The 26,941-nt window shown below is 54.0% G+C and overlaps 1 protein-coding gene and 2 long non-coding RNA genes across 5 annotated transcripts; 2 read left to right on the forward strand and 1 right to left on the reverse strand.

Moving 5' to 3' along the window:
- Nucleotides 1–1,837: 1,837 nt before the first annotated feature.
- LOC103669669 (plasmanylethanolamine desaturase) lies at nt 1,838–25,602 on the reverse strand. Of its 3 annotated transcripts, none has more exons than XM_040638460.1 (6): nt 25,369–25,601; nt 17,591–17,710; nt 8,147–8,238; nt 6,856–7,000; nt 5,304–5,516; nt 1,838–3,417 (listed from the first exon to the last, which is right to left on the reverse strand). In XM_040638460.1, the coding sequence occupies exons 1-6, from the start codon at nt 25,490–25,492 to the stop codon at nt 3,218–3,220; spliced, it is 894 nt and encodes a 297-aa protein (XP_040494394.1). In that variant the 5' UTR covers nt 25,493–25,601; the 3' UTR covers nt 1,838–3,217. The 3 variants fall into 3 exon arrangements, with proteins under 3 accessions (XP_040494394.1, XP_040494395.1, XP_040494396.1); XM_040638461.1 differs by having other exon boundaries at nt 1,838–3,311; nt 25,369–25,598; XM_040638462.1 differs by lacking the exon at nt 17,591–17,710 and having other exon boundaries at nt 25,369–25,602.
- LOC103669672 lies at nt 3,425–5,320 on the forward strand. The gene is made up of 3 exons (XR_570360.1): nt 3,425–4,390; nt 4,724–4,842; nt 5,239–5,320. It is a non-coding gene; the product is annotated as an uncharacterized LOC103669672 (long non-coding RNA).
- Nucleotides 7,007–8,725, forward strand: LOC103669673. The gene is made up of 3 exons (XR_570361.2): nt 7,007–7,708; nt 8,056–8,255; nt 8,560–8,725. It is a non-coding gene; the product is annotated as an uncharacterized LOC103669673 (long non-coding RNA).
- Nucleotides 25,603–26,941: the final 1,339 nt, after the last annotated feature.

Raw genomic sequence — 26,941 nt, forward strand, 5'->3', positions numbered from 1 at the left:
AAAAAAAAATCTGGATTTCTGGTTCCTCTTTTAATCAGCTGATGTGAGCAGCAGCTGCCCTCTGGGCCTGATGTCCCCAGGGCATCCCAGTCTTCAGTGTCAGCTGCTCTTTCCCATCCTGCACTGTAGCTATTTTCTCGCAGGGGACACATTTCTCACTCGCTACCTGCTTCTTCACCTCCATCCCTCCCGTGGGCCTACAGGCCAGTGTTAAAGCATAAGGGGTCTGGGGCAGATTAGGACTCAGGTCCCACCCCTGCCACCTATCAGCTGCGCGACCTTGGGCCTGTTACATGATCCCAGTGCCTCAGTGTTCTCAGATTCAGTGCATGGAGCTCTGTGCAGTCTGGCGTGTGGTGAGCCTTCAGCGGATGTGAGCATTTTCCCCTGCCCAGCCCTCCCAGGCAGTTGTTTGCAACACCCCCCCGCCCCCAATCTCACAAATGATCCCAACACAGACACAAAACATAACTCCTTCTGGTTCTGAAAGTGTTTTTCCAGTCCCTGGGATTCAGGAGCAGTGAGACAAGTCTAAGTCTGTGTGAGGCCTGGCTCTCTCTTACTAGTTGTGATGTTTTGGGCAAGTCAGTTTACCTCTGGACTCAGGCTGGTTTTTTTTGCTTGCTCCGGGAAATTAACACAGGTTGGTGGGCCTGGAAAATCGCTCCACCTGGGCCTTTGAACGGGAAACCAACCCCTGCAGCCCCGAGGCTGCTTCTCCAACCCTTCTGAAATTTGGCTGTCTGCCCCACCCGCTGTAGACTTCCTTTGGTAACACCTTACTTTTTTGGGGGGTGGGGAACAAATCACCTCTCCCTCCTCTCATCCTGCGGCTCGGGAAGTGTTGTTCCCACCCCTGCAGCCCCCGGTGAGCATGTTTCAAACCTGGCCAACCAGAACCATTCACTACAAGACCCAGTCTGTCCCCCTGAGAGCCTGCCCTGGGCTTTTGCTGCAACCACTGGGAGGGGAAGCGTTTCCCACTGAGATTGCTGAGCTGGTCCGATGTCAAGTCTCAACTCAGAGAAAAACGGAACCGAACTGACCAACGTCTGGTGAATCATGTGAGCCCCTGACTCCTGGCAAACCTGAAGTCACAACCACCTCCTCTCAACTTTTCAGCTATAGGAGTTAATCAAATTATTTTAGCTATTTTTATTTAAGCTATTATTTCCTGTAACTTATGAACTCTAATTCCCTTTCCTTTTGTGGTCCCCTCGGACAGTCACAAATCTAGTGGTGGCCAAACTTTAAGGAAAATTAAGTTATGGGTCACAATTTTTAAAAAGCTTTATCTGTGACCACTCTAAAGAGTATTTTATCATCTGTCCCCCCCCCCCACTTTTTGGGCTAATATTGCAGAAACTATCTAGCCCAGACTAGGTATTGATTGTAATGTCTGTATGTTCACTACAGAATCTCAGTACCTAGCACATGGGAGGTGCCTTATAATGTCTTGTTCAATGAATAAATGAACAAGATGCTCGTTTGTCTAAAATGTCCAATGTCTCCCAACTTCCTCAGCCTGTGAGGCTCCATGTAACAAGTCCCTAATTTTCCAACCGGATCTTCCACTTTTCTCTTGTTCACTCCAGTCTGGCCCCACTGTCTTTTGAAAACCTCAGACTTGTTCCTGCCTCAGGGCCATTGCACTTGCTGTCCAGTCTGCCAGCCTCCTACCCCTCGATGGCTCCATCTCCTCCCCCAGGTTTCAGGTCAAATATCTCTCCCTGGAGAGACCCTCCCTGACCACCCTGCCAAAGCTGCCCCACCCTGCTTTTCCAATGTGATACATTATTTTTGATTTCCTTTACAAATCACCATCTGAATGTACATGTGCATTTATTTATGTTTATTGTCTCTCTCCTCAGGAGGTCAACTCCACCAGGGTAAGTCCTTGTCTGTTTGTTCACTGCTGTGTGCCCCAGTGTCCAGGCAGAGCCTGGCACACACCAGGGGCCAATAACATTTGCTGAAGTAATTCACTAATAGGATCCGCCTTCATCACTCTATCATCATGATCTCCTGCAGGAAGACCATTCCTCATCCAGTTGTGGGTCTCCTCCAAAACTGTTTGGAGCAGATGACAACATTAATTCACTGTCTCTCAAGTGACAAAGCTCCCATGTTGAGCCCAAGGTGGGAGGAGGGGAGCTAGGAATGGGCTAGGGGTAGGGCCTTACCCTCCAGGATCCTTAAACCCCCTACCCCCCAGCCAACCAGGAAACACGAGGCAGCCGAGGTTAAGTAGACTCTTGCTGCTTTGTTATAAATATATTATGTACATCCAAAACATGACATTAAAATATTACTCCGTGTTACAGAAAAGATATTAAGGCTTTCTATTATTTACATTAAACAAGCAAGCACCTTTAAAAAAAAACAAACCAAAACAAAAAAGCCCCATTCTTCCTTCTCGGACATCCCCCTAGCCAGAGGGGATTCTGTGTCCCCTTCCAGATGACCAAGGCCCTTTGCAGGGGCTGCACTCTGTGAAGACATCCTCTGATTAGAAATATCAGCTCTGGCTGGAATCCCATGGGCAGATGGGGAGGGGCAGGGGAGAAGGGGGTCCAGGCTTGGGCAGGGGATTCCTGCCTCTTCTGGCCGGCTGCCCTCAGACCCTTGTTGCACTTGGCCATCCTTGGGTGGACAGGCTAGGCCGAAGGTGGTGCCTGGGACTGTCCACCCACCCAGGCCTTCAGGGTCAGTTCACAGGGCCATAGTAGGGCAATGCTCCAGGGACACATAGGTGTGCCTGGGGGGCTCCTAGACCACTGGGGGCAAACAAGGAGAGACAGATAAGACGACTCAGTGGCCCCAACGCCAGCCACACTGAAGGACTGCCCAGTGAGGCGGGGGGCTGGAGGAGTGCAGGGAGTGGATGAGCTTCCCCTCTACCCAAGGAATGGCTGGCAGGGCGGGGCTCGTTTTTCTGCAGAGTCAGGCTTGGAGACAGAGCAGCTCAGGTGGCTGGGGAGGGGCCAAGGAAAGAAAATGAAAAATAGGAAATGAAAAATCAGTGGCTCAAGTATTCTGTGTCACGAGGGGTGGGCTGGGGGGTGCCCGGGCCCAGCCCAGGAGGCATCCTCTCCATCTGGAGGGGCCAGCACAAGGAGGCTGGAATTTGGCAGATGGCTTCGGTTTGGGGGGCTGGGGAAGGTTGGCAATAAGGTGGCAGGCTCGGAGTTATTTGATCTTCTGGGCCCATTTCATGTCATCTGCCCGAGGCTTCTCGCCGGTCAGGCCCTGGATGAGGTCCTCTAGGCGTCGCCAGAAGCCTATCTTCTCCAGAGGGTAGTTGAGCCAGCCTGCAGTGGAAACAGGGCACCGGGGGGGCTGAATGGGAGAGCAGCAGTCGAGGAGATGGAAGGAAAGTGCTGGCTTTGCCTGGGGCAGGAGCACCTAGGAGTAAGTCTGTACAGGGCAGGGGACAAAGGCTGACCAAGGTATCTGGGGTTGGGGACCTCCCACCAATGGGCTCAAGGGCTGTTCACACATGCCTCTGTCCCCTCACTCATTCACTTTCTTACCCAGTGCTTACTGTGTGCCAGGCACGGTGGCAGCATTTCTTATTACTAGGCTCACCTGCCATCTCTTCCAGGAAGCCTTCCTTGACCACATCACCCTCTTTTGTTTTGTTACAGCTTTTATGATAACCTGTAACCATTCTCATTATTTCACCACCTTCCTGTTTTGTGTTGGTTTTTCTCTGCAACTTCCAACTAGAATGTCCTGCTCCACACAGCACAACCCCATGTTTTTCCACTGGTGATCCCCTGGCACAATAAATATTGCTTAATAAATATTGCTTACAATCTTACTTCCTCTCTACTGCAGCCTCCCACCCAAATCATGAGGTAGGTACTACTGCGTCCCATTTTCCAGATGCGAAGACAGGCTTGCAGGGGAGTCTCCCAATTAGTGGGTGGCCAAACCAGGATCGATCGTAGGCCTAAATTCTAACCCCTCCACTTGGCCTCAAAGAACATGACTTTCAGACCTACAAGAAATATTTTTTGTGGTTCTCAGTTCTGCCTCCAGACAGACAACGCACCCTGTGCCCCGCGCAAACCAGGAGCTTTAACTTATCAAGTACCTATCCCATGCCAAGCACCTGGCGTCTGCCATAGTGTCATTCACGGCCAGGCCTGGGAAGGCGGTATGGAAGGAGGGGGCTGCAGCCCCATCCCGTGGGGGAGAGAAAGGACATCAGCGAGGTCTCCGAGACTCCTAAAGGCACACATGGAAAAGCTGACAGTTGAGCCGAAGCTGGCCTGACTTGCCATCAGGATGCCGAGAGCAGCTCTGCCACATTGAAGTTTGATGCCCACTGGCCCCAGAAAACCTGCTCCATTCACCTTTGGTACTGGTCCATGAACTGCTAATGGTATGTGGGTCTCCTTACTGTTCCTCAGCCACAACAGGCATGTTCCTGCTTCAGGACCTTTATACTTACTATTCCCTTTGTCTGAACTGGTCTGTCCTGACCTGGCTGCAGGGTCTCCCCCACGCTTGTTTTCAGATTTCTGACCTCCTTCTATGAACAGCAACTCTGCCTCCTCACTCCATGACTCTCTGCCCCTCACCCTGCTCTGTCCCCCAAAGCATTTCTCACTTCTAGACTCGGTCATCTCCCCTCTCTTCTGCCCCTAATGCCCTTCACTCCAGCCACAGTAGCCACCTTGCTGTTCCTCAAACCAACCAGCTGTTCCTCCTTTAGGCACTTTGCACCTGCTGTTCCTGTGGCCTGGAGTGCTCTTCCTCCAGATCTGCAATCTTCTCCCTCAGTTCAAATGTCACCTTCTCAGCGAGGCTTTCACCGATCACCTTCTCTCAAGGGTAAAGTCCCTCATTTCCTTCTCCAACCCTCTGCTTTACTTTGCTCCACAGCAGTAAGCAGGTTAAATGTTACTACTTAGGTGCTGTCTGGCATGGCCCCTATGAGAATGGGAATGCCATAAAGGCAGGGATTTGTGCCTGTTCGTTTAGTGCTGTGTCCTAAGTCCAGGACAGTGTGTGGCACATAGTAGGTGCTCAACAAATATCTGCTGGCTGGATGGGTGGAATCTCAACTCCATGAGGTGGGAGGTGGGAGTGGGGAAGGTTATCTCCCTTGTACTGCTGTGTCCTCAGCACCTAGAATGCTTGACACATAGTAGGTCTGTGTGTGCTGTAAGAGCATGTTCCTGCAGGACAGGGATTCCAGGACCTCCTCCTGTGACCTTTGCCCTACAGACCCCAGGGATGGAGCTACAGCTGGAGGTGGGGACAGCCTATTCCACGCCACCCGGCAGCCGCACCTGTGGTGATGCAGAAGTAGGTCTCGTGGGGAGAGACGTGGTGGATGCGGTGGTGTTTGCGTGGCAGGATGACATGCCAGTCCTGTAGGAGGGTGACCCAGCGTGGCAGGCCAAAGTACGTGTGTGACCACTTGTGGATTTGGTTGGTGAAGGTGCCGAAGATGATCAGGCAGAAGACGAAGCACTCCCAGGGGTACAGCTGCTCCAGGGCTTCTGCAGGGGAGGGAGAGGGTGGTGCCCACAGGGCCACACAGTTGTCACAGGGAGGGGCCGCCACCAGCCTGGCCCTCACCACTTGCCTCTGGGCAGCTCCCAGGCCTCCTTACACCCTCCCCCATGGTCTCAGGCAAGTTCAGACTCCCCTCTGGGCCTCAGTCTTGTCTTCTGTTCGATGGGCAGATAATGGAGTAAGCATAAGAAAGAGTTGCAGATGAGGGCTCTGGAGTCAGGCAGAGCTGGGTTCAGGTCCGTGCTCTGACATTTCTTGGCTATATGAGCTTGGGTCAGTGCCTCTGCCTCTCTGAGTCTCAACTTCGTCATCAGTAAAATGGGAATAGATTTTTGTCCAGATTCCCTAGAAGCAGAGCCTGAGACAAGGGTTCCTGTGCTCATAATTTATATGAGGAGGAATGGGGGGGGGGCGTCCTCTGTTCAGAAAAACATCTGAGGGGGTGAGGGAAGCAGGGGGAGAACTAAGCAATGATGGAGTTGGGGGAGTCTCGTCTCACTCAGTCTGATTCTGGGGGCAGCTCTGGAGGGTTAAGGGCTCCACAGAGTTGGTCCCACCCAGAGATGAGAGGGCTGGTCTTCTGTAGGCTTTTCCTATCACTTTAGCCTTAGGCTTTAGGCTTATCCCAAGGGGAGATGTGAGACCTGCTTTGGCAGTTCTTAGAAGGGACAGCTGGGAGTTCTTAGCAGCTACCACTCCTGGTAACTGGGGGATGGGCGCATGCCTGTGTAAGAGGATATGGGCGGGCACCGCAGCAGCCACTGTACCACAGAAAGTCCTCACATCTGCCCACAGAGGGAGGGGCTGCTCTAAGGATCGATGAGGTGTGGGCTGTTAGAACAAGACATGGCACAGAGGAAGTACTTATCCCCCCCCCTTGCTTCTGCCCACCTGACAGATAAGGTAACTGAGGCTCACAGAGGTGAAAATGACTTGCTTTCTTCCCCCAAACAGGCGGAGCAGAGATCAGAACTCGGAACTTCCTGCCTCTATTCTTGCTACTAAGCCAGGGCAGCCGAGCCAGCAGCCCTCAGGGCTGGGCAGGTCATGCAGACGAGCAAGGCGGTCCCGGTGTAGGACAGCAGCGGGGAAGGGGGGACCAGCTAAAGATGGCAGCTGCAGCTCAGCTCCCGCCCAGTGGAGCCAAATGGGAACGAGGACCCAGGATGGCCAGAGCGGATTGTCTAGGAGAAGCTAGTAACACAGATTTTTATGTTGAACATCCCAATTTTCCAGGACGATAACTAAAAATGTTTTATAACGTCGTGAAGGGAGTCTGTCCTCACGGCCCCCTTGCAGCCCACCGCCAGCTGGCACACTCACCGCGACTCTGGGTGCGGAACTTGTAGGCCATGTTTAGCAGAGGCAGCAGTGTCACCAGGCAGTTATCCCCGTTGGTCTCGATGAAGTCGTGTCGGGTGATGGCTGTGGGGTCGATGTGATGCTCCCGGAAGGGTCGAATGAAAGCCTGGGGTGGGGGTGCGGGCGGGAGAAGGGATATATCAGACCAGTCAGCCTGGGGTGGCCAGCCTCTCTCCACCACCTTCCATGCACACTGGACTCGGACTCGCCTGCTGGCCTTTGGGATGCCAGAACACTCCACCATGCTGCTGATATGGAGCCTTCAGGATCCAGGTCTAAGCAGCTCTGGCAGAAAATGGTCACAATGACTTGGCGGGGACCTTGGGATGGTAATGCCCCACTTGGGGCCTCAGTTTCCTCATCAGGGACGTGAGGGGAGTTGGAGACAATCTCCACCCTTCTTCCCCACTCTAATACAGCTGAGGACGCCCCTCACAGCGGCAGGCAGGCCCCCTCTAATTCTCCCCTGTGGCCACGCCCCTCCTGGTAACAGTGTCCCCGACTTCCCCTTCCATTGGTACAAGCTGTTCCCATGGGACTGACCCCTCCACCCCTTAGTTAAAAGTAAGCACGTGACCCTGGCCCGGCCAATCAGAGCATCTCTCTGCCACCCTGACTGACAGGGGTAGGCAGGTGACCTGCGCTGGGGCAATGGGAGGGAGCCATGGGACTTTGGCTCTAATTGTGGGAAAGGAGAGTTCTCTTTCCACCGATGGGGCCAAGCTGGCAGGATGAAGGAAAAGCCCACGTGACAGTGAAGCCAACAGAGGAAAGCAGAGGGAGACGTGGAGAGAGATGGAGTCATGAAAACATGGTATGACTGTCCTAGGCCCCGCCATGCTTTACCCTGGTTCTACTCTGAAATGTTGTTACATGAACCAGTACCTTCGTTTGGCTAAGCCAGCTTGTGCTGGACTTTCTGTCACAATCAAAGAAGTCTGATAGAAGGTAAAGTTCGATTAAAACAAACGGTGAGGCACAGCAGGGCTGGAAAAGGAGAACAAGATGTGGCCTCCAAATTCAGGGGGCTCAAAACTTTCTGACTATCCCATGCTTGATGCTTTTGCTTCCAGAAAATCCCAGGGGGTTTTCCAGTGGGTTCTGGCCCTAGGGGATGGGCATGGGGTCAGGCTGGAACAATGGTTTCTGTCTTTCAAACAGGGAAACAGGAGGCTCAGAGAGGAAGGGGGCTCACTCAAGGTCAGACAGCCCAACGCCCTGCTGGGCGGCAGGGCTGGGTCGACATACGCACCTTCCCCACGATGGGCAGCTCCACGGAGCCCCAAGTGTCAGCTCCCCAGTGCACCAGGCCAGACAAGAAGTCAGCAATGAGAGCGCCTGCAACTGTGGACAAAAGGAGGGTGAGGTGGGGGTGGGGGACCCCAAGCGGGGCAGCCCTGCCCACCCTCCACCCCACAGTAGGGAGTCCCTCGTTCATGCACTCGCCTGCTTGCTCACTCACTTGTTATGGGGGTGGTGTCCCTTCTCTACTTCCCTGTGAATGGAGCCTTAGGTATAACACTCCTGTCGCTTTACTTGCTCTGCCCAGGGGATATGTGGGGACTCATTTGCTTGGTGGGTCTGGAGGAAATAAACCGGGCATGAGCAGATCAACTCAACTTTTCCCTAGTAGGAGCTGACTGTTCCCTTCTCTCTGACCCCCAGTCACTCCACAGAGGGAAGCCCGCTCTGCTTGGGTGCTGCGAGTGACTAGATGGAAATTTCCTTCTGGGGTCTGGTGTCGGAAAACACCTCGGATGCAGACAGGAGCCACGCCTTCCTCCAAAACGTAGCTTTGATCACAATAAATGTCACGATTTGGTCTCCGGCAGCGATTTCCTTGACTTTGTTCTCAATGTGTTCGGAACTGGACTGGGGTTCCTTCAAAGACCTCAACACCATTCACTCACTTGAGGGTTAAGTATAATACAGAGGTTAAGAGCTGTTAGATGTGGACTTAAATCCTAGCTGTCTCTCACTAGCTGTGTGGCCTTGGGCATGATACTTAACCTCTCTGTGCCCTAGTTTCCTCTAGATAGATGGGAATTGCCACTACAAAAAACACAGTGGCTGCCATTGATTGAGCACTTTCAGTGCCAGGCCCAAGTGCTTTACATGCTTGATCTCAGTGGATTCTCAGTCTGGTCCAAGTAGGTACCATCCTCATGGTCCCCTTACAGAGGTGGAAACAGGAGGCCTGGAGAACAGAAGTGACTAGGCAGAGGCCACAAAGATGGCAAGTGGCACAGCTGGGCTCTTAACCTGCCTTGAGGTCCAAATCTATCATAGCAGGATGTACCACCGCCCCTGCACACAGGGGGAAACTGAGGCAGAGTGGCCCCGTACCTGTGCAAGGGAACACCCCGGTGCCATCCCCCATCACTCTCCCTGCTCACTGCCATCTCAGCCCTCCTGGCTTATTCCCTTTCCTCCCGCTCACCTCACACACCTCTGCATCGCTCTCTGCATTTCCCGTTCCCTCTGCCTGGAATATTCCTTCCCCAGGTGTAGCACAGCGCACTCCTTCACTTCCCCCAGGTCTTTGCTCAAACATCTGCTGGGGACACCTGATCTAAAATTATAACCACCCCCATCTTCCAGCAGCATTTCCTATCTCCTGTCTTTCTTTTGCTCCAAGCGCCTATCCTCGTGGACGTCACTTGTTTGCTCATGGTCTCTCCCACTCAAGAATGTCAACTGCACGAAGGCAGGGGTTTTAGTCTTTTGTTTATGGCTGCGTCCCCGTTCCTGGCACTTAGTAGGGGTTCAGTAAACATTCCTTGAATTAATCAATGCAAACCACTAAGTCCAGTGCTTGGCATATAGCAAACCAATCAACTGTTGTTGCTCCTCAGCCGTTTTGTCTATCAAGCAACATTCTGTGAGGACCTACTGTGTGCCAAGCCCTAGAGCCAGAGATGCAGCAGACGCTGAGCTCACTGTCCCCTGGGGCAGAGCGATGGGGGGAGGGGCTGTAAACCACGTAGGCCACGAATGCAGTTTTGAGTGGCATTATGTGCAGTCTTATGGGTCACAGAACTTCAGGCAAACTCTTTCCCTCCTCCTCCCCAGACTGATTCTCCTTGTGAAATCTTCTGAGGTCCAGCTAGGGCCCTTTAAGGGTTCTTTGAGTTCTGCTGGGGTCCTCAGCTCCTTGGTGACAGGGGTCCGGGGCCTTGGGACACTGGAGGCTACAGAAAAACCCCTAGATGCCATCCAGGCTGGGCAGTTCTGCTCCTCAATGACAGTGTTAGGAAGTGGATCTGGGCTAGGGGAGGTGGGGAGGCCGGGGAGACAAAAGCCAAGGGACTTTTTTTTTTTTTTTTTTAAAGATTTTATATAGGGGTACCTGGGTGGCTCAGGTGGTTAAGCGGCTGCCTTCAGATCAGGTCATGATCCCAGAGTTCTGGGATCGAACCCCGCCTCGGGCTCCCTGCTCACTGGGGAGTCTGCTTCTCCCTCTTCCTCTACCCACCCCCGCGCTGTGCTCTCTCATTTGTTCTCTCAAATAAATAAAATCTTTCTTTCTTTCTTTTTTAATTTCATCCATTTATTTGAGAGAGCGAGAGAGACAGCACAAGTCCGGGGGGAGGGATGGGGGGAGGGGTAGAGGGAGACAGAGAAGCAGACTCCCCACTGAGCAGGGAGCCCGAGGCGGGGTTTGATCCCAGAACCCTGGGATCATGACCTGAGCTAAAGGCAGCTACTTCACCGACTGAGCCACCCAGGTGCCCCCAGCCAAGGGCTTCTGCACTTGCTGTCCCTCTACCTGGCACTCCATCTCTCCCTGAAGATCCCCAGGGAGCTAGCTCCTCCTCGGCTCAGGGCAAACATCACCCCAAACCCCTGGCTAAAGGCACCCTCCCCGGCAGGTGCTCCTGGTCACATCCCCCTGCTTTATCTCTATCATGGCGCATCCTTTGTATTGCTAAGCAGTAGTCCCCTGTCTGGATGCACCAGGGGAGTTTGCCCACTGAGCTGCTGGACGTCTCGGCGGGTTTCAGATGCAGATGCTAGGAGTCGAGCTGCTGTGAACGCTGACACACAAGCCTGTAGGCAGACATATGCCTACACTGCCTCTGGGCAAAGATGCCAGCTATTTATTTGTTCTCACTCAACATTTATTGAGCACTTATAGGTGCCAGGCCCTGTGCCAGCACCTTAAATGTTTTATCTCTCTTAATCCCTGAACTGCACCAAGGCTAGTCCTAAACCGGTTACACATCTTAACTCCTTAATCGTCCTAAGCATTTAATCCTTACACATGACAAGAATGATAATAATAAAAATAATAGAAAAACAATATTTATGATAGCGGCTAACATTTACGGAACGCTTCCTGCGTGCCGGACCTTAAGTCAAAATGCACTATTGGGGAATGTAACACCCACACCTTGAATATGGGCTGTGCACGGTGACTTCCTTCCAGGGAGGATACCGTAAGGCAGGGGGAGGAGAGTAACTTTACAGTGGGGAAACCTGACAAACCTCCGTGGGCCAGGTGGTCAAGGTCAACATCACAGTCTAAGTCATGTTGATAAGACATTCACTGGCCATGATGGGATGGAAATGGTACTTTACCTCTGAGCTCTTCCTCCCCCAAACACAGAACGGGGTCTAAGAAAAGCACCAGACAGGGGTGCCTGGCTGCCTCAGTTAAGTGTCTTGACTCTTGATTTCGGCTCAGGTCATGATCTCATGGGTCGTGAGACTGAGCCCTGTGCTGTCAGGCTCCACGCTCAGCAGGGAGTCTACTTCTCTCCCTCTCCCTCTGCCCTCCCCACTACTCTAGTAAATAAATAAATAAAAAGATAAACACCAGGGGTGCCTGGGTGGCTCAGTGGGTTAAGCATCTGCCTTCAGCTCAGGTCGTGATCTCAAGGTCCCGGAATGGAGCCCCGTTTCCAGCTCCCTGCTCAGTGGGGTGTCTCCTTCTCCCTCTCCCTTTGCCCCTCCCCTCTGCTTGGGTTCTCTCTCTTTCTCTCTTCAGTAAATAAAAAAATCTTAAAAGAAAAGAAAAGAAAAACACCAGACAAATTCCCATAGAGGGGCATCCTATGAGACACTAGGGCTCCTCAAAACTGTCAAGGTCACCAAAAACAAGGGAAGTCTGAGAAACTGTCACAGTCAAGAGAAGCCTGAAGGAACATGATAAGTAAATGAGTGGCATCCTAGGTGGGATCCTGGAACAGAAAAAGGACACGTTAGGTAGAAACTAAGGAAGTCCAGGGGCGCCTGGGTGGCACAGCGGTTAAGCGCCTGCCTTCGGCTCAGGGCGTGATCCTGGCGTTATGGGATCAAGCTCCACATCAGGCTCCTCCGCTGGGAGCCTGCTTCTTCCTCTCCCACTCCCCCTGCTTGTGTTCCCTCTCTCGTGGGCTGTCTCTATCTCTGTCAAATAAATAAATAAAAAAATCTTTAAAAAAAAAAAAAAGAAAAAGAAACTAAGGAAGTCTGAATAAACTATGGATTTTAATTCATAATAATGTCTCCATATTGGTATCTTGATTTTAACATGTGTACGACACAGTTGTAAAATGTAAGATGTTAACAAGACAGGCAACTCGGGGCAGGCGGCTTATGGGAACTCTCCATACTACCTGCTCATTTTCTGTAAATCTAAAACCGTTTTAATAAATAAAGTCTATTTTTGAAAAACTGTATCATCTTATTTCACGTCCATAGAGATAGGCCCTGACGCATCCCGACTTTCCAGAGGACAAAGGAGACTCAGAGGGTAAGGGCAGTAGGGGATGCAGGCGAGTGGCCAGGGACCATCATGAGGGCGGTTCATAAAGATGCTGAGCCTCCATGTCCAGGTCTGAGAAATGGGACGTTAACGGCACTTACTCTCCTTAAGTACAATCGGTTAGTAAACTTAGGGCTCACGCACGTAAAGTAAGTCCCTGGGACGTGGTAAGTGCTCCCGGGGGTAGCTCTAGTTAGTAGTTTCGGGGTTACCCCCCTCCCCAGGCCTCAGTCTTGTCATCTGTCAAATGACCAGCACCTAGCCCTTGCAGGCTGCTGAGCAGGGAGGGACGTGTGCTTTGGAGAGATGTCAGGAGTTATTTTTGGTGAGAAGGAGCACCCCACCCCCTTGGACTCTGTGAGCCCCGGGCCTCTGCAAGTGGCTGTTTCTAGAGCAGTGACTCCAGGACTCCTGGCCTGCTGCCTGAGGAGGCTGTAACGGGGGGCAGGGGTGGCCGGGGCAAACACACAGGGAGTCTTTGTCCCAGCGCAGGTGGCCGAGGCTGGAGCCGGCTCATCCTGGGGGCAGCCTGGGCCTGGTCAACGCCCCATGTGCAGGACACTGCAATCGGGTACAGGATGGTGAAAAACTCACTCCAGGCTACCCTGACTCAGCAGGTGGGGCCTTCATCTGGCTGCAGGTCACCCAGCTGTGACTTGTGAGCCCCCTCCCATTTCAAGGCCTGGTGTGGAGACAGTGAGAGCAGCTAAGACCGACACGATCACGCCTGGGTGGCTCAATGAGTTAAGCATCTGCCTCTGGCTCAGGGGCTCAGGTCACGATCCCAGCCTCCTGGGATCAAGCCTGCATCAGGCTCCCTGCTGAGCAAAGTCTCCTGCTTCTCCCTCTGCCTGCCCTTCCCCTGCCTGTGCTCCAGGCACTCTCTCTCTCTGACAAATAAATAAAATCTTAAAAAACGACAACAACAAAAATAAGCGATCAGCTGTAGGCAGGCTGCTCCACAGGGGCCTGGGCCAGATCCCCACTTTACCACCTTTTCCCAGCTTTCAGCTTGACTCCTCACCTGACCTGAGGCCATGTGACCTTTGACGTCACCACCAGTCTTTGCATTCACTGTGCTCCCTTGCCTGGAACACCCTCCCCTTTACCAGGCCACCAGAAATTCCTACTCGTGCCTCAAGAGCCAACTCACAAGCGCCCACGCTCTTCCTCCACTTTCCCCAGGAACAGCAAACAGCTCAAAGGCTCCCAGAGGCATTCATTTGTTCATGCTTTCATTGATGACAGTGCTGTCCTTGTCACGGTCACTGATGGCCTCCATGTGGACAAATCCGGGGGTCCCCTCGCTGCCCCATCCTGCTGGTCTGCTCTGTGGCCACTCCTAGTTGACCCCCAAGTCTTCTGGAGACACATTCTCCTCCTGCCCTCTGTGACCTCGTCCGGCCCCCCAGCCTGGAGGCCCCGGGGCCTCTTCTCTACTTACACTCAGCCGCTGGGGGCACTCTGCCAGCTTTTGAGCTTCAAATACCTCTTCTACTGCGAGGACCTCCAGCCTTCTATCTCCAGCCTCCTTCCTGGACTCCAGACATGGATTTCCAATTTCCTGCTCGGCACCTTGCCCTGGCTCTCAGGCGGGCAGCTCAAGCATCTCCCCTCAAGCCGCCTCTTCCCACCTCGTCCCTTCCATCAAAGCCTGAGAGTTGCCACTGACAGGCCCTCTCTCACCTCCACAGCTGATCTGACAGGACACTCTGGCTGCTTACCTTGCACAGCTCACTGAAAATCTGACACTTTTTCACTGCCTCCACTGCCCTACCTGGTCTGGGCCACCATCCTCGCCTCCTCTCTGGTCCTCTCTGCCCCCATCCATCTTCCCTGCAGCTCACCAATGGCCCCTTGTGGCCCAGAGAACAAAACCCCGTGTCCAGACCACGGCCTGGCAGTCTGTGCCCGCCTCTCCTGCCTCTGAGCTGCCACGAACTACTTTTTCTTCTCCAGCCACACTGGCTTCCCGTCTGTTCCCTGGGCACACACCAGCCTCTGGGCCTTTGTACCTGCTGTTCCCTGCTGCACGCCCCCCCCTCCCCCCGATATCTGCCTGGCTTCTTCCCTCGCCTCCTTCAGGTCTCCCTGCAAATGCCACTTTTCCAGAAAGGCCTTTCCTGCCTGTTCTCTTATCTTGGTTTTGCTTCCCAGCATTGCATCATCGGTCAGTGTTTATTAACTGGGCACCTTTTCATGCTTCCGCCTCCCCTGGTTTCCAGGGCCTGCCGGGACACCGGAACCTCTGGGGAGATAGTGCTGGGCTAGAGGCAGGCTCTGCAGACTGGCACAGTGCCTGGCCTCCTGCATGTTAATACACAAATCAGGGTGGCTACTTAAATCGATTAGGGACTGTGCAAACACCACTATCAGGAAATTGTCTGCTCTTATCGGCCCAGAGGCAAAGGTGTGGGATGGGGGAACTGGTGTCACATGCGGTGACTGGACACCCAGAGAGCTCCTGGGCCAGGGACTGGAAGCTCTGATCCCAACCAGGGAGAGGAGGTGGTGGCCTGCCTGGGTCACCCAGGCTCCTGGCTCATACAACACACACCCGGGTGCAGACACGCTCTCCTCCCAGCGCTAACTGGAGGCTGTATGGCCCCTGTGGGGAGAGGCTGTGGCTCAAGAGCTGGGCAGGTCTGGACATATGAGCCCAGACTCTGCTGCTGCCCCGGGGAGGGCCAACTGGCAAGTCACCCGGCCTCTCACAGGATGGTGAGCAAAGCCGCTTCACAAGGTTCGCACCAGGAGTTAAAAGTGCCCAACGTGCGGCTTGGCGCACGGGAGGCACTTGGGACATATCCGTTGCGAAACGGATACACGCACCTACATTTTGCCCTCACAGCCGCCCGACGAGCAGGTACTGCAAACAGCCCCAATTCACAGGTGTGGAAAACAAGGCTCAGAGACGTAACAACACTTGCCAAGGCCCCACAGCCACGAGGTAGGAGAGCTGGGACTTGAACCCAGGGCTGCTCATAACCACCCCCAGAGGGGGCAACAGGGCTCACGCCGGCCACATTCCTGCCCTTGAATGTAGTGCTTGCAGGCAGAGGGGCTGCAGGTGAGGTCCCTCTCACCCCTGCGCCACGGGGGCATGTGTGGCTCCCCAGCACCAGATGGGTTAACTCCCTCTCCTCCAGCTGGCCCAGCCCCCAGCACAGGCCCACCCCACCGCATACCCAGATGGCTCAATTAGCCAGCCTGAGCACTATTGGCTTATGCAGCCAGAGTGCTTTTAATGAGATTGTGGGAGCTGAACACTTAGGGAGGGCCAGGCGGACGGACCAAGGGCACAACGGCCCCTCTGCCTGGGAGCCTGGGGCAGGGGAGGGGATGAGTGCCTGAGTTTGAGGGCACAGGGGAGGCCGGTGCACGGACAGGAAGGAGTCACCCCAGGACCTGGGGGTGGAGACTGTGACTGAAGAAATATGTTGTGCTTCTGGCTTGAGGTGTGATGGTGGCCAGCCCTTCTCTGAGCCTCCGTTTGCTCATCTGGAAAAGGATGACAAGTGTAGCAACCAACTCTCCGGCTGTGGACGGGGGAGCCCTGACCAATGGGAAACACGCAGCAGGTACTGTAAGCTGCAGCTTGCTCATTCCTTCGTTCCCTGATTTCATCAATATTTATCGAGTACCTACTGTGTGCCAGGCCTCATGCTTGGGGCTGGGGCTGCAGCAGCGAACACACAAGAATGTCTGCTCTCAGGGATCTGAGATTTGAGTGGAGGGAGACAGATACTGAGCGAATAAATACATCGTATAACAGAGTATGCTAAGGGATGGTGTATGGTAGGGCTGCTATTTTTGAGAGGTAATCAGGGAGAGCCTCCCTGAGGAGGTGACCTCTGAGTGGAGACCTGGATGAGGAAGTGAACCAGGTAGGTGTGTGTGGGAAGAGAGTTCCAGGCATAGGAACAGCATGTGCAAAGGCCCCGAGATAGGAGGGTGTCCAACAGTGCATGGTGGTGGGACAATGAGGAGGCCAGTGTGGAGGGAGCAGGACACCCCAGAGAAGAATGGAGAAGGATGGTGTCTGAGGATGAACTGGGGCCAGGTGGTACTGAGGAGTTGGTTTTATTCTACTAACACAGAGAATGGGGGTGTAGTGTGACCTTAATGAGGATCTAACGGGATCCTCTGGCTACCAGCGAAGAACGGACAATGGGGGCAAAGGGGAAGGCTGGGGACCAGGGAGAGGCTCCCACAAAAGTCAGGGCAGGAGAGGCCAATGGCCAGACCAGAGTGAGGACAGTGGAGGTGGAGAGTAATGTTTGCATTCTGGGTGCCTTTTGAAAGTAGAGCTAAGGGGCACCTGGGTGGCTCAGTTGGTTAAGTGTCTGCTTCAGCTTAGGTCATGATCCCAGGGTCCTGGGATTGAGCCCTGTGTTGGGCTCCCTGCTCAGCGGGGAGCCTGCTTCTCCCTCTCCCTGCCTCCTGCTTGTGCTCTCACTCTCTCTCTCTCTCTCTCAAATAAATACAATCATAAAAAAGAAAGAAAGAAAGAAAGAAAGAAAGAAAGAAAGAAAGAAAGAAAGGAAGAGAAAGAAAGAGAGAGAGAGAAAGAAAGAAAGAAAGAAAGAAAGAAAGAAAGAAAGAAAGAAAAGGAAAGAAAAGAAAAAAGAAAAGAAAGAAGAGCCAAGGGCATTTGCTGAAGGTCCGTGTGTGGAACGGAAAACAAAGAGAGGAACTGAGGATGATGCCCAGGGTTTTGGCCCAAGTAAGAGGAGGAACAGAGGTGTCACTGAGACAGAGGTGGGGTTCCCACAGCACGTCCTTGGTTCACGTGTGCACACGGGCACACGCACACACATGTGAGCACGCATAGCCACGCATCGTTACCCATGTGTGCAAGTTGCCACCAGAGTGGCACAGACAGCAGGTAGGTCCCTGACCCCCGGGGAAACGGAGGCAGGCAGAGAGGGGGCCATGGGCACTCACCGACACCCAGCATGACGAGGGGCGTGTGCTCCCAGCGTGCCAGCAGCAGGAGGTGGACCAAGTTGTGGGCAATGAGGCTGAAGCACAACACGACACAGCACCACTCCTGGAAACGCTTGCCTGCGGGGACAGGAGGCCAGAGGTGAGCGCGGGCCGGGTGGCGAAGGCCACGGGGCTGCAGACTAGAGCCAGGCAGAGCTGGACCCATATGAGCTCTGCCACCATGTTCAAGGAGTCTAACGAGCTAGGCACAGGCTGAACGTAGGGGCTGCGGAGAACAGGCCCCGGCCTACCCATTTCACAGATGATGTCACTGAAGCCCAGAGAAGGGGAGGAGTCTGCCCAAGGCACCAGCCCATGAAGCTGGCTTGCGCAGGCCAATTCTTTGGCAGACAGGACCAGAACTTGTTTCCCGGGCCCTGGTGGGCTCTCTTTGCAGACGCTCCAGGGAACTGCAATGAGCTTTTTTTTAACTGACATCATTGCATCATTTGTCCCCTTTTGTACATAATTATTTGGAGGTGGAGGCTAATAACACCTTTTAACCCCAGAGGATCAGATCCCGCCCAATGTCCATCAAGCAGGGCTCCATTGAGTCAGGGATTTTGGAGAAATGGGCCTTGGTTACCACTTCTAGGGTTCCTGCCGGGAGCAGGGGGTCTGGGAGCATGACACAAGAGATGAGGGGTCGCAAACTCCCAAAGCCTCCAGGGGCCAAGCAGGCGACGGGGGGTAAGGTGGGCTGCGTGGAGGCGGTGGGCTGTGGCACACGTGCCCTTTGTGAAGGAGGGTCACTAACAGGCTGACTCCTGCCAGGTGGGAGTGTGGACCCAGGATTCCCAACCTTCTAATTCCTAAGAGAAGCCAGAAATCAGGAGAGGGGTGTGAGATCTTTTTAAATCTCCTGCCACATATTTTTAAAAGGCATGTGGGCTCAGAGAAGCTGATTCACTCACTGCAGCTTCGTCTGAGCTGTCTTTTTCTCAACACTGGAAACAACAGAGGTGTCCATCGCCTGGGGGATCAGCCAAATCAATTTGGTCCACGGCATCCTTGCAGCCAGGAAAAAAAATGCCTGGGCGGCTGTTTATATGTGGCCGTGGAGGATGTCCAGGACATACTGGTGAGCACAAGAAAGCAAAGCGCTAAGCAGCAGCCATTAGGTAAGAAAAAGCTACCTAGTCAAGACTGGATTTCACTTACTCCCCTTGGAATTTAGTATTTGTGAATGTACTCCTCTATCAAAAATCTTTCCTCATAATTGTAAATTAAAATTAAAAAAAATAAAAGGGAAGGGAAACATTGCGTGGGTGGTGCAGACTGTGCTACAGGACCCCTGGGGATACTGTTTTCCCGGGCAGCTGGTCCCAAGGGCACAGAAGACCCTTAATGATAGTAATCTTCTTATCGTTAGTGTTAAACATCTACTGAGCAGTTGCTATGTGCCAGGTACCTGCTGAGGTGATGCTATTTTGCAGATGAGAGATCAGAGGGTCAGAGTGGTCCCAAGGAAGTAACCTAAGGCTGCAGAGCTAGTCAGCTACAGACTAGGATCCTATGGCCGGGCAGGTCCCTGTGAGTGATTAACAACTGAAGGGGACATGGCAGAGAGAGAGAGGTTCCTCCTGTGTCTGTCCTCTCTTAGTGCTTGCTATTTCCTTCCCTCCCTTCTGATCTGGAGTGACTCTGGCAATGCCCTTGCAGACCTCGGCCTGAAGCCTCCGCGTCCAGGAGGCTATCTATGATGCTTCCTCTGACTCTTGGACTCCCCCAGAATAGGGCTGCTCCTATGACATCCATCTTCCCCAACCCAAATGTGAACTCAGGAGGCCCAGGACCATGTCTGGCTTGCTCACCAGGGCCCTGGCACACAGCTGGTACTCAATAAATGTCCATGGAATGAACACATTTCTAAACAGAAACTTAGAGGACCACTGCCAGGCTTTGTCTCTGGGTGCCCCTCATCAAAGCACCTTAGAAGGAAATATCAGACATTCCACTGCTCCTGATAGGGAAATAGGCCCAGAGAGAGAAAGAAGCGCCTTGGCCAGGACATACAACGTTGCGCCCTGGGCCAGAATCAGAACAGTGGCCCTCCCTTTGCCCTGTGAAAAGACCGAGAGTCAGAGGGGAGAAGGGACACGCCCCAGGTTGCATTCCCTTGGTCCCCTCTTATGCAGATGAGGACACTGTGGTCCAACAAGTGCGAGGACCCCAACAGCCATCCCACAGCAGCAGATGTGGGCCTGGAACCTCTCGTATCCCACTTCTTAGTGGCCGTTTCCCTTGGGCCACGTGACACTGTTGCTCCAGCAGCCCCTACCTGGGGTCACTGTAATCTGCCCAGAACAGCCTTCCCCTTTCTGGTTCCTGTTTGTGGCCTGGGCCTGGGACTCAGAAGCAGAAGTCTGCAGGGGGCAGGTGGATGGGGTAAGGGAAAGGTGATTCTTCAATGCCAGCCTGCCTGCCCCCCAGCCTGCAGGGACAGCAACATGATGCAGTAACAGTAACAATGGCCGATACACACTGAGGCCTATCACAGCTGGGGTACCAGGTGCAGCTCACATTAGAGATGCTGCAGACCAGCTCCCTCCAGCACATTCTGCTCTTGGCTTAAAAACTAACTAACTAACTAACTAACTAACTAACTAACTAACTAAATAAAATTAGCTACCTTAAAAAACAATCACCTACAATTCCTAATTTCCTGTTTCTCTTGAGAACACAAGGCTCTGGGCACCCCAGGCCTGAGCAGCAGCAGCTATGCGCCCCCATGGGATGGGGCAAGAGCTCCCGGCTCAGTCCAGTCTCCTCCCTTGTCTGCGGCCTCTACTGGGTGGCTTCCTTTGGGGGCAGCCCCGCAGTCACCTGCATTTTTGAGCCGGATGCACAGTCCCTCATTCAAGTCTCAATGCTTCCAGGGATGAGCTACATGATCTCACTTCCCAGGTGAGGAAACTGAGGCTCAGTGGGTAAAAATGAAGAGCTGGGTTTGGATCCTGGGCTTGTCAATGGGACAAATGAGCCTGGATGTTTGGAGCTGTCCTGGTTCTAAAGAGCGCCCAGCTCTCTCCCCGTGCCTTGGAGAATGTCCCTGAAATCGGAATAGTTTCCCTTCTAAACGCCATCTATGTTTGGCCTCTGGAATCTGGATCCTTCCCAGACCAAGTGCTTCAACTTTGATCCATAAAGAATACATCTATAATACTAAGTGGCCCTCACTGAGCACCTACTATATGCCAGTTATGGTGCCAGGGATGAGCTCAGCCAGTCCTCGCCACACACTGTGGGCTGGGGACCATTTGCCCTGTCCTTCAGAGGGAGAAGCGAGGCCTGAGAGATTAAATGACCGGCCCAAAGTCACAGCATGGACAGTCAGCCTGGCAGGGCCTGCAGGGCCAGGTGGTCTAAAGTGGTGTCATTATACAGATGGGCAGACTGAGGCCCAGGGGAGAGAAGGGGTTTGCTTAGGACATGAGAGCTTGGGCCACCTCTGGCAGACTGCTGGGCCTTGTTTTCCTGAGCCAGCCCCTGGCCTGGCCAGGCTCCATGATTTGGGCTCTGAGTTATGGCCGTGAATGCCTGTTGGCCTGAGGAAGAGATCAGGCTTGTGTGTGGTGGTTGTGGAGGGCTGGGAGGAGCAGGGGAGGCCAGGCGCCAGGCCTCGGCCATCTTTGCTTTCCTGGGGGCAGGCCATGGCGGCCAAGGGCTTGGCATCAGGCCCGACTCTTCTTGTTTCAGTCAGACAAGCCCTGAATAACCTGTACTTCTGATGGCCCTTGGCGTCAGGGAGGTGGGGGGACAGGAGGTAGAGAAAAGGCAGGAACCAGACAGAGACAGAGGAAGAGAGAGAGGCAAACAGATGAGAGAGAACAGGAATCAGAGACACAGAGAAATGAGAAAGGGAGAGACAGGAAGAGAGGAAAAAACAGAGACATGGAGAGATTATAGGGAGACAAAGAGAAAAAAGACAAAGAGCGTGGCCAGAGAGGAGAGACAAAGAAATGGAAAAAGAACAAGAGTGAAGGAGACAGAGTGAAAACTCAGCCCAGAGTGGCAGGGACCAGGCCTGGCCTGGGAAGGGACCCCAGGTCCATTCTGGGGGGCCGAATCTTTGCCCTGACCCCAAGCTAAGAGATCCTTGTCTCCCCCAGGCCCAGAGGTACCTGTGTTAGCCAGGGTGGTTTGAAGAGCTGGCTCCAGTGACCCCTGAGGGTCCACCCCCAGAGGCCGGGGCACCTGAGATGTACCACATACACAGCCACGTTTCACGGGTACCTGCGGGGAAGCTGGGCACCAGCCTTACCTCTGGGCTTGCCCACGAGGCCTGCCAAGCCTGCCAAGTCCTTCATAAATCCTGGCACAGGGCAGGCTGCTGCTGTGAACCCCGAACCCGGAGTGCAGTGGGCTAAGGGACCCTCCATGACTCCCGGGATCCGTTAGGACCAGGCCCCAACTTCTTGGCCAGACACTTGGAGCCCACAGGATAAGGCTCAGGCTGCCTCACTCCTTGGCCCTTTGCTGTTCCCACCAGCCAGTGCTGCCCTGATCAGACTACTCACAGCTCCCCGCAGACACTAGGCCCACTCGCTCTGTCACCGGCCCTGCACGCATGCTGCTCCACTGACCTGGAACATTGGGCCCCTCCTGCACACCCACCCTGGGCTGGCTCCCTTCCACAGTGAAGATTAAGAACACGGAACCTAGAACATCCCCCTCCTTCCACCAGTGTTCTGGTTCTGGCCCCGCTAACTGGCTGTGTGATTGCAGGCAAGTCTCTACTCTTTGCTAAGCCTCAGGAAATGTCTTCAAGATGGACAGGGGGCTCATGAAGTGCCAGGCAAATCAAATGCAAGCAGTCCCAGGCCTTGCTGACCCTGCCCTCTGGGAGGGGTAGATGCAGGCTTGATCCCAAACAGGACAAGCTTAGGAAGAACACATGTTGGGGCTGGGCTATGACGAGGCTACAAGATGTGGGGAATGGGGGAAGCCTCTGTTTCCTCCCCTGAAAAATGCAGTTAGTATCGAGGGGACACCTCAGACAGTTGTGGTGAGGATGAAATGAGATCACATGGAGAAAATGTCCAGCACGAACAGTACTAAATAAATGTCAACTGTGTTAACTGCCTTATTATTGCTGCCAACTGTCACTGTGCCAATCCACCTCTGGCCCCAAGAATATCAAGAATTCAGTCCTGGAACCCAGAAGCTTCTCCTACTCTCTCCTTGCTTATTTTTCTCCAGCCCATGGGACTCCTTATATCCACAAACACTCCGGGCATGCTCCCACCTCAGAGCCTTTGCACTTGCTGGGTCCTTGGTCTGGACCAATCCTTCCTCAAATATCTTCAGGCCTCCCTCCCTTCATGTCTCTGTTCAAATATTACTCACTCAGTGAAGCCTTAACTGCCCCATCTCTAAAATGTTACTGCCCCCAACAACATTTCACTTCCCCCTTTTCTGCTATGTATTTGCTCCATAATGCTTGCCACTACTGGGCAAGGGAGCTATTTTCCTTATTTACTGGGCTTAGTAAAATGCCAGCTCTATGTTTCCTCTTATTCACTGCTTTGCCTTCAGGGCTTAGAATGGAGACTGGGACGAAGATGTTCCATATGTATTGAGCCTGGTCCCTCATTTTTTAAGTCAAGTCCAGAGAAGGTCAAGGTACTTCTGCAAGGCCATACAGGAATGGAACAGAGACAGGGGAAGGGAGACCTATGAAATTTGGAGAAACCAGTCTGACCAGTCTCCCACTTCTCCACTCCTCACCACCTGGCCTCCTCCCAGCTCCAAGCCAAGAGGAGATAAGGCCTTTACGGAAGGTTTGGGGCATCTGGAGGCTATCTGCAGCCTCGGATCCCTGCATGGCTGTTCTTCAGAGGGTGGAGGGCATTTGGGGAAATCAGAACGAGACAAAGATGCAATCATGGGGGAATGGAGAAATGGCAGTCTCCTGGGGGAGCTCAGAATGCCTGAGTATGATTTGGTTGAAAGTGGGTAGGGTTTACCCAGGTGGGCAGAGCTGGACACCAAGGGAGGAAGCTTTTGAATCCTTACCCGCAAATCTCAGGTGGTGAATCTGAGGACAAGAGAGGTGAAACACCTTATTCCGAGACTCACAGGAAACACCAGACTACTGGGGTAGCAAAAGGGAGCACCTACTGTATGCCAGGCACTGCATCGAAGTGGATGATCTCATTGCCTCTTCCCCCAAACACTAAGGAACAGGTAAACTTTATGTCCATTTTAGAGGTGAGGAAACTGAGGCTCAGAGAGGGAAAGTGGCTTGGTTCAGGTCACATAGCAAGAAGCAGTCGGGATGCCAAGCCCAGCCTGTCCCAGGGAGTGCGGGAGGTTTTAGGTTCATAGGCTAGATGCTTTGGAAACAAGCTAAAGAAACCGTGGCATCATGGGCCAGGTACCCAAGTCATTTGGAAAAAAAAAAAAAAAAAAAAATCACACCCAGAGCATGGAACTGCAAGCCCAGAAAGGGCCTCTGGTGACCTAGGACCCAACAAGAAAGCAAATGGCCCAAGGTCACATAGCCGGTGATGGCAGAGATGGTATGCAAACCCGGGCCAGTCAGAGTAGAAAGCCGAAGGTCGTAGTGGACCCATGCCCACCCCAGGCAAGGGCTGTGCATGGTGGCTGTCCCCTGGCAAAAGGAAAGATGTCAGAATGTTTGACAAACAAAGCTTGGTGTGATGGCGATATCCAGGCAGAGGGGCCTCCTGCAGCAACCAGTCACCTGACTCTGGAGTTCTCGATGGCACTTCCTTAACCCCTCGGGACAGAAGGCCCAGGGAATGAGATTCCCTGGGCTCTACTGGAAGTCAGAAAAGGGTGGGGAAGCTAGTGCTCCCCGGAGCATAAATGGTAGGCACAGCAGGAGGGAGCCAGGGACCATGTTCTAGGGGCAGAACGGTAGGTAAAGGTCTCTAAACTGTGGTCTGGTTTGGAGAATTGAGGGGGCTAATATATGCAATGGGGAAGGGGCAAGGGCTGGACTTGAGGCTTGCATATGGGAGGAGCTTAAACTGGAAGATTTACAGTGCCCTCACCACTCGGGATACCGGGATACCGGAATAGAGTGGGAGCTGAGGCTCCTCTCTGCTGGGAGAGGGGGTGGTCCGTGGCCACTGAAGCTATAACTAGAATGGGGCTTGGGGGAAGGGCGGCGACTGGGGCTCTAGGTAGCTGGGGATTCCTGAGTTGCGGTTCCTAGAAGCAGGGAGGCTGACGTGCCCAGATTTGGAGGGTGAGGTCACTGCTGCCAGGCTGGGGCACAGATGGGGCCCTAGGGTGTGAATTCCAGATCTGGAGAACCTGGGATAGGCCGTGACTTTCAAGAGGCCAGGGCCGGGGGTGGGGGGGCGGGAGGGAGTGGCAGTGCATGTAGCTGACGGGCTGCCTGGGATGGGGGTCCCTAAGTCTAGGGACGCTCTTTGCAGCCGAGGATGCTTTGAGGTTAGGATCCGGATCTGGGGGTGCGATGGGAGCTCTGCATGCGGTCCGGGGAGCTGAAATGGCAGTTCCTTGATATAGGGATTGTCTGTGCATCTAGAAAGCCCAGTGGCTGGAGCTCTGGCTTGAGCTTGGAAGGGGCTCTGGGGTGGGGTCCCCGGACGTGGGGGCGCTATTTGCAAGGTTAGAAGCCGAGGCTGGAGTTCTGCATCGGGGCCTGAGACTGGGGTTCCGATCTGGGGAACCCGGGTCGCTGTCCGTAGCCCGGGCTGGTGACTGCAGGCCCGGAGGGGGGGGCCGGGAGGTCTTACCTGGAGAGTAGAGCGCGGCCAGTTCGCGGGCCCCGGCGTGCTGCGCGCCCCAGCGCCGGCAATAAGCCGCCTCATCCTCGTCGAGCTCCGGCTGCTGACCCGGCCCGTCCTCCGCGCCCGCCATGACCACTCGACCGGCCCGCCCGGTGCGCTCTGCTAGAGGCGGCGGCGGCGGCAGGGCCGCGGAACCGCGGCGAGATCACGCCGCCCAATGACCGCTCAGCGCCGGGCGCGGCGGAGGCGCCGGCGGGGGCCTCGCCCGGCCGCGCGTCACAGCCAATCGGGGACCGCGCCGGGGCCGCGATGGCCAATCAGCGGCCGCCGAGCCGCAGCCAACCGCGGCGCTCGGGGGGCAGGAGCGCAGCTGGGCGCAGCTGGGCACGGAAGCGTGGGGCGGCGGCGCGTCCCTCCCGGCAGCTCTCCGCCCCCGGCCCGGGCCAGCAGCCGGCGCCACGGAAGGAGCGGGCGCGGCACCGCCCACCTCGCCCTCGGTTTACCGGCCGGTGCAATGGGCATAGGTCGTGTGCCGCCGGACCCAGAAACAGGCGTTTCTTTAGCACGCACTGTCAAGCGCCCCCTGTGTGGAAGGAGCGCGAGTGAAGGGCGCCGGGCCGGGGTCAGGGAGCCAGCGCTTGGTGGACACTTCGAACAGTGCTCCCTGGCTGGGGCCCACTCTGCCTGGGCTAGCTTCTCGAGCCTTACCGCGTGCAGAGGTTACGAGGACCGTGCGTACACCTACTGTGTGCCCGCTGGCGTTGAGCGCCCAGGGAGGAGAAGCCTGAGCCCCAGGACCTCCTGTTCTCCTGAGGAAGAGGACACTAAACTGATGAGAATGACCTTAAGCGTCACTGTAAGATTTGGTGAGCGCTTAATATCTGTTAGACGCCAGGCCAGGAGCTAGTCAACAGCCTTTCATTGGCTCCTAATAACCAGTGATGTTGCCTCCTCAGAGGCCCCTCCCGACCTCCCTGCTCAAAGTTGCTCCCTCCTCCAGTCACTGTGACATCATCATGTTTTGTCCTCACAGCACTTGTCACGGGCAATGAACTTGCAGTTCATGGCTCACCCACCAGAAAACCAGTTCCTGAGGGCTGGGACTTGCTTTGTTCACAGCTGAATCCCCATGTCTGGATCAGCGTGCGGCACATGGTAGAACCTCAGTAAACGCTTGCTGAGTGAACTAAGGCTCAGCCCAATGCTTTCATTCAAATTCTTCGCCCATTTAGGAATTGGATTATTTGTCTTTTTATTGTTGAGTTGTACGAGTTCTTTATGCGTTCTGGACACTGGACTCTTATCAGATACATGATCTGCAAATATTGTTTCTCATTTTGTTTTTCACTTTTGCATGATGTCCTTTGATGCACAAAAATGTTTTTACTTTCGATGAAGTCCAGTTTCTGTGTTTTTTCCTTTCTTCGTGCCCTAGGTGTCGTATTTCCTTATTCTTTTTTCCATTTATTTATTTATTTGTTTAACAACTTCATCGTATTCCATTGTGTGGCTGGACCATAACTCATTTAACTAATTGCCTATTGAATGGACGCTTGGTCCATCTTTGGATGGTCCTGTC

The sequence above is a fragment of the Ursus maritimus genome, unplaced genomic scaffold (assembly GCF_017311325.1).
Source record: "Ursus maritimus isolate PB19 unplaced genomic scaffold, ASM1731132v1 scaffold_22, whole genome shotgun sequence".
NCBI classification, from domain to species: Eukaryota; Metazoa; Chordata; class Mammalia; order Carnivora; family Ursidae; genus Ursus; species Ursus maritimus.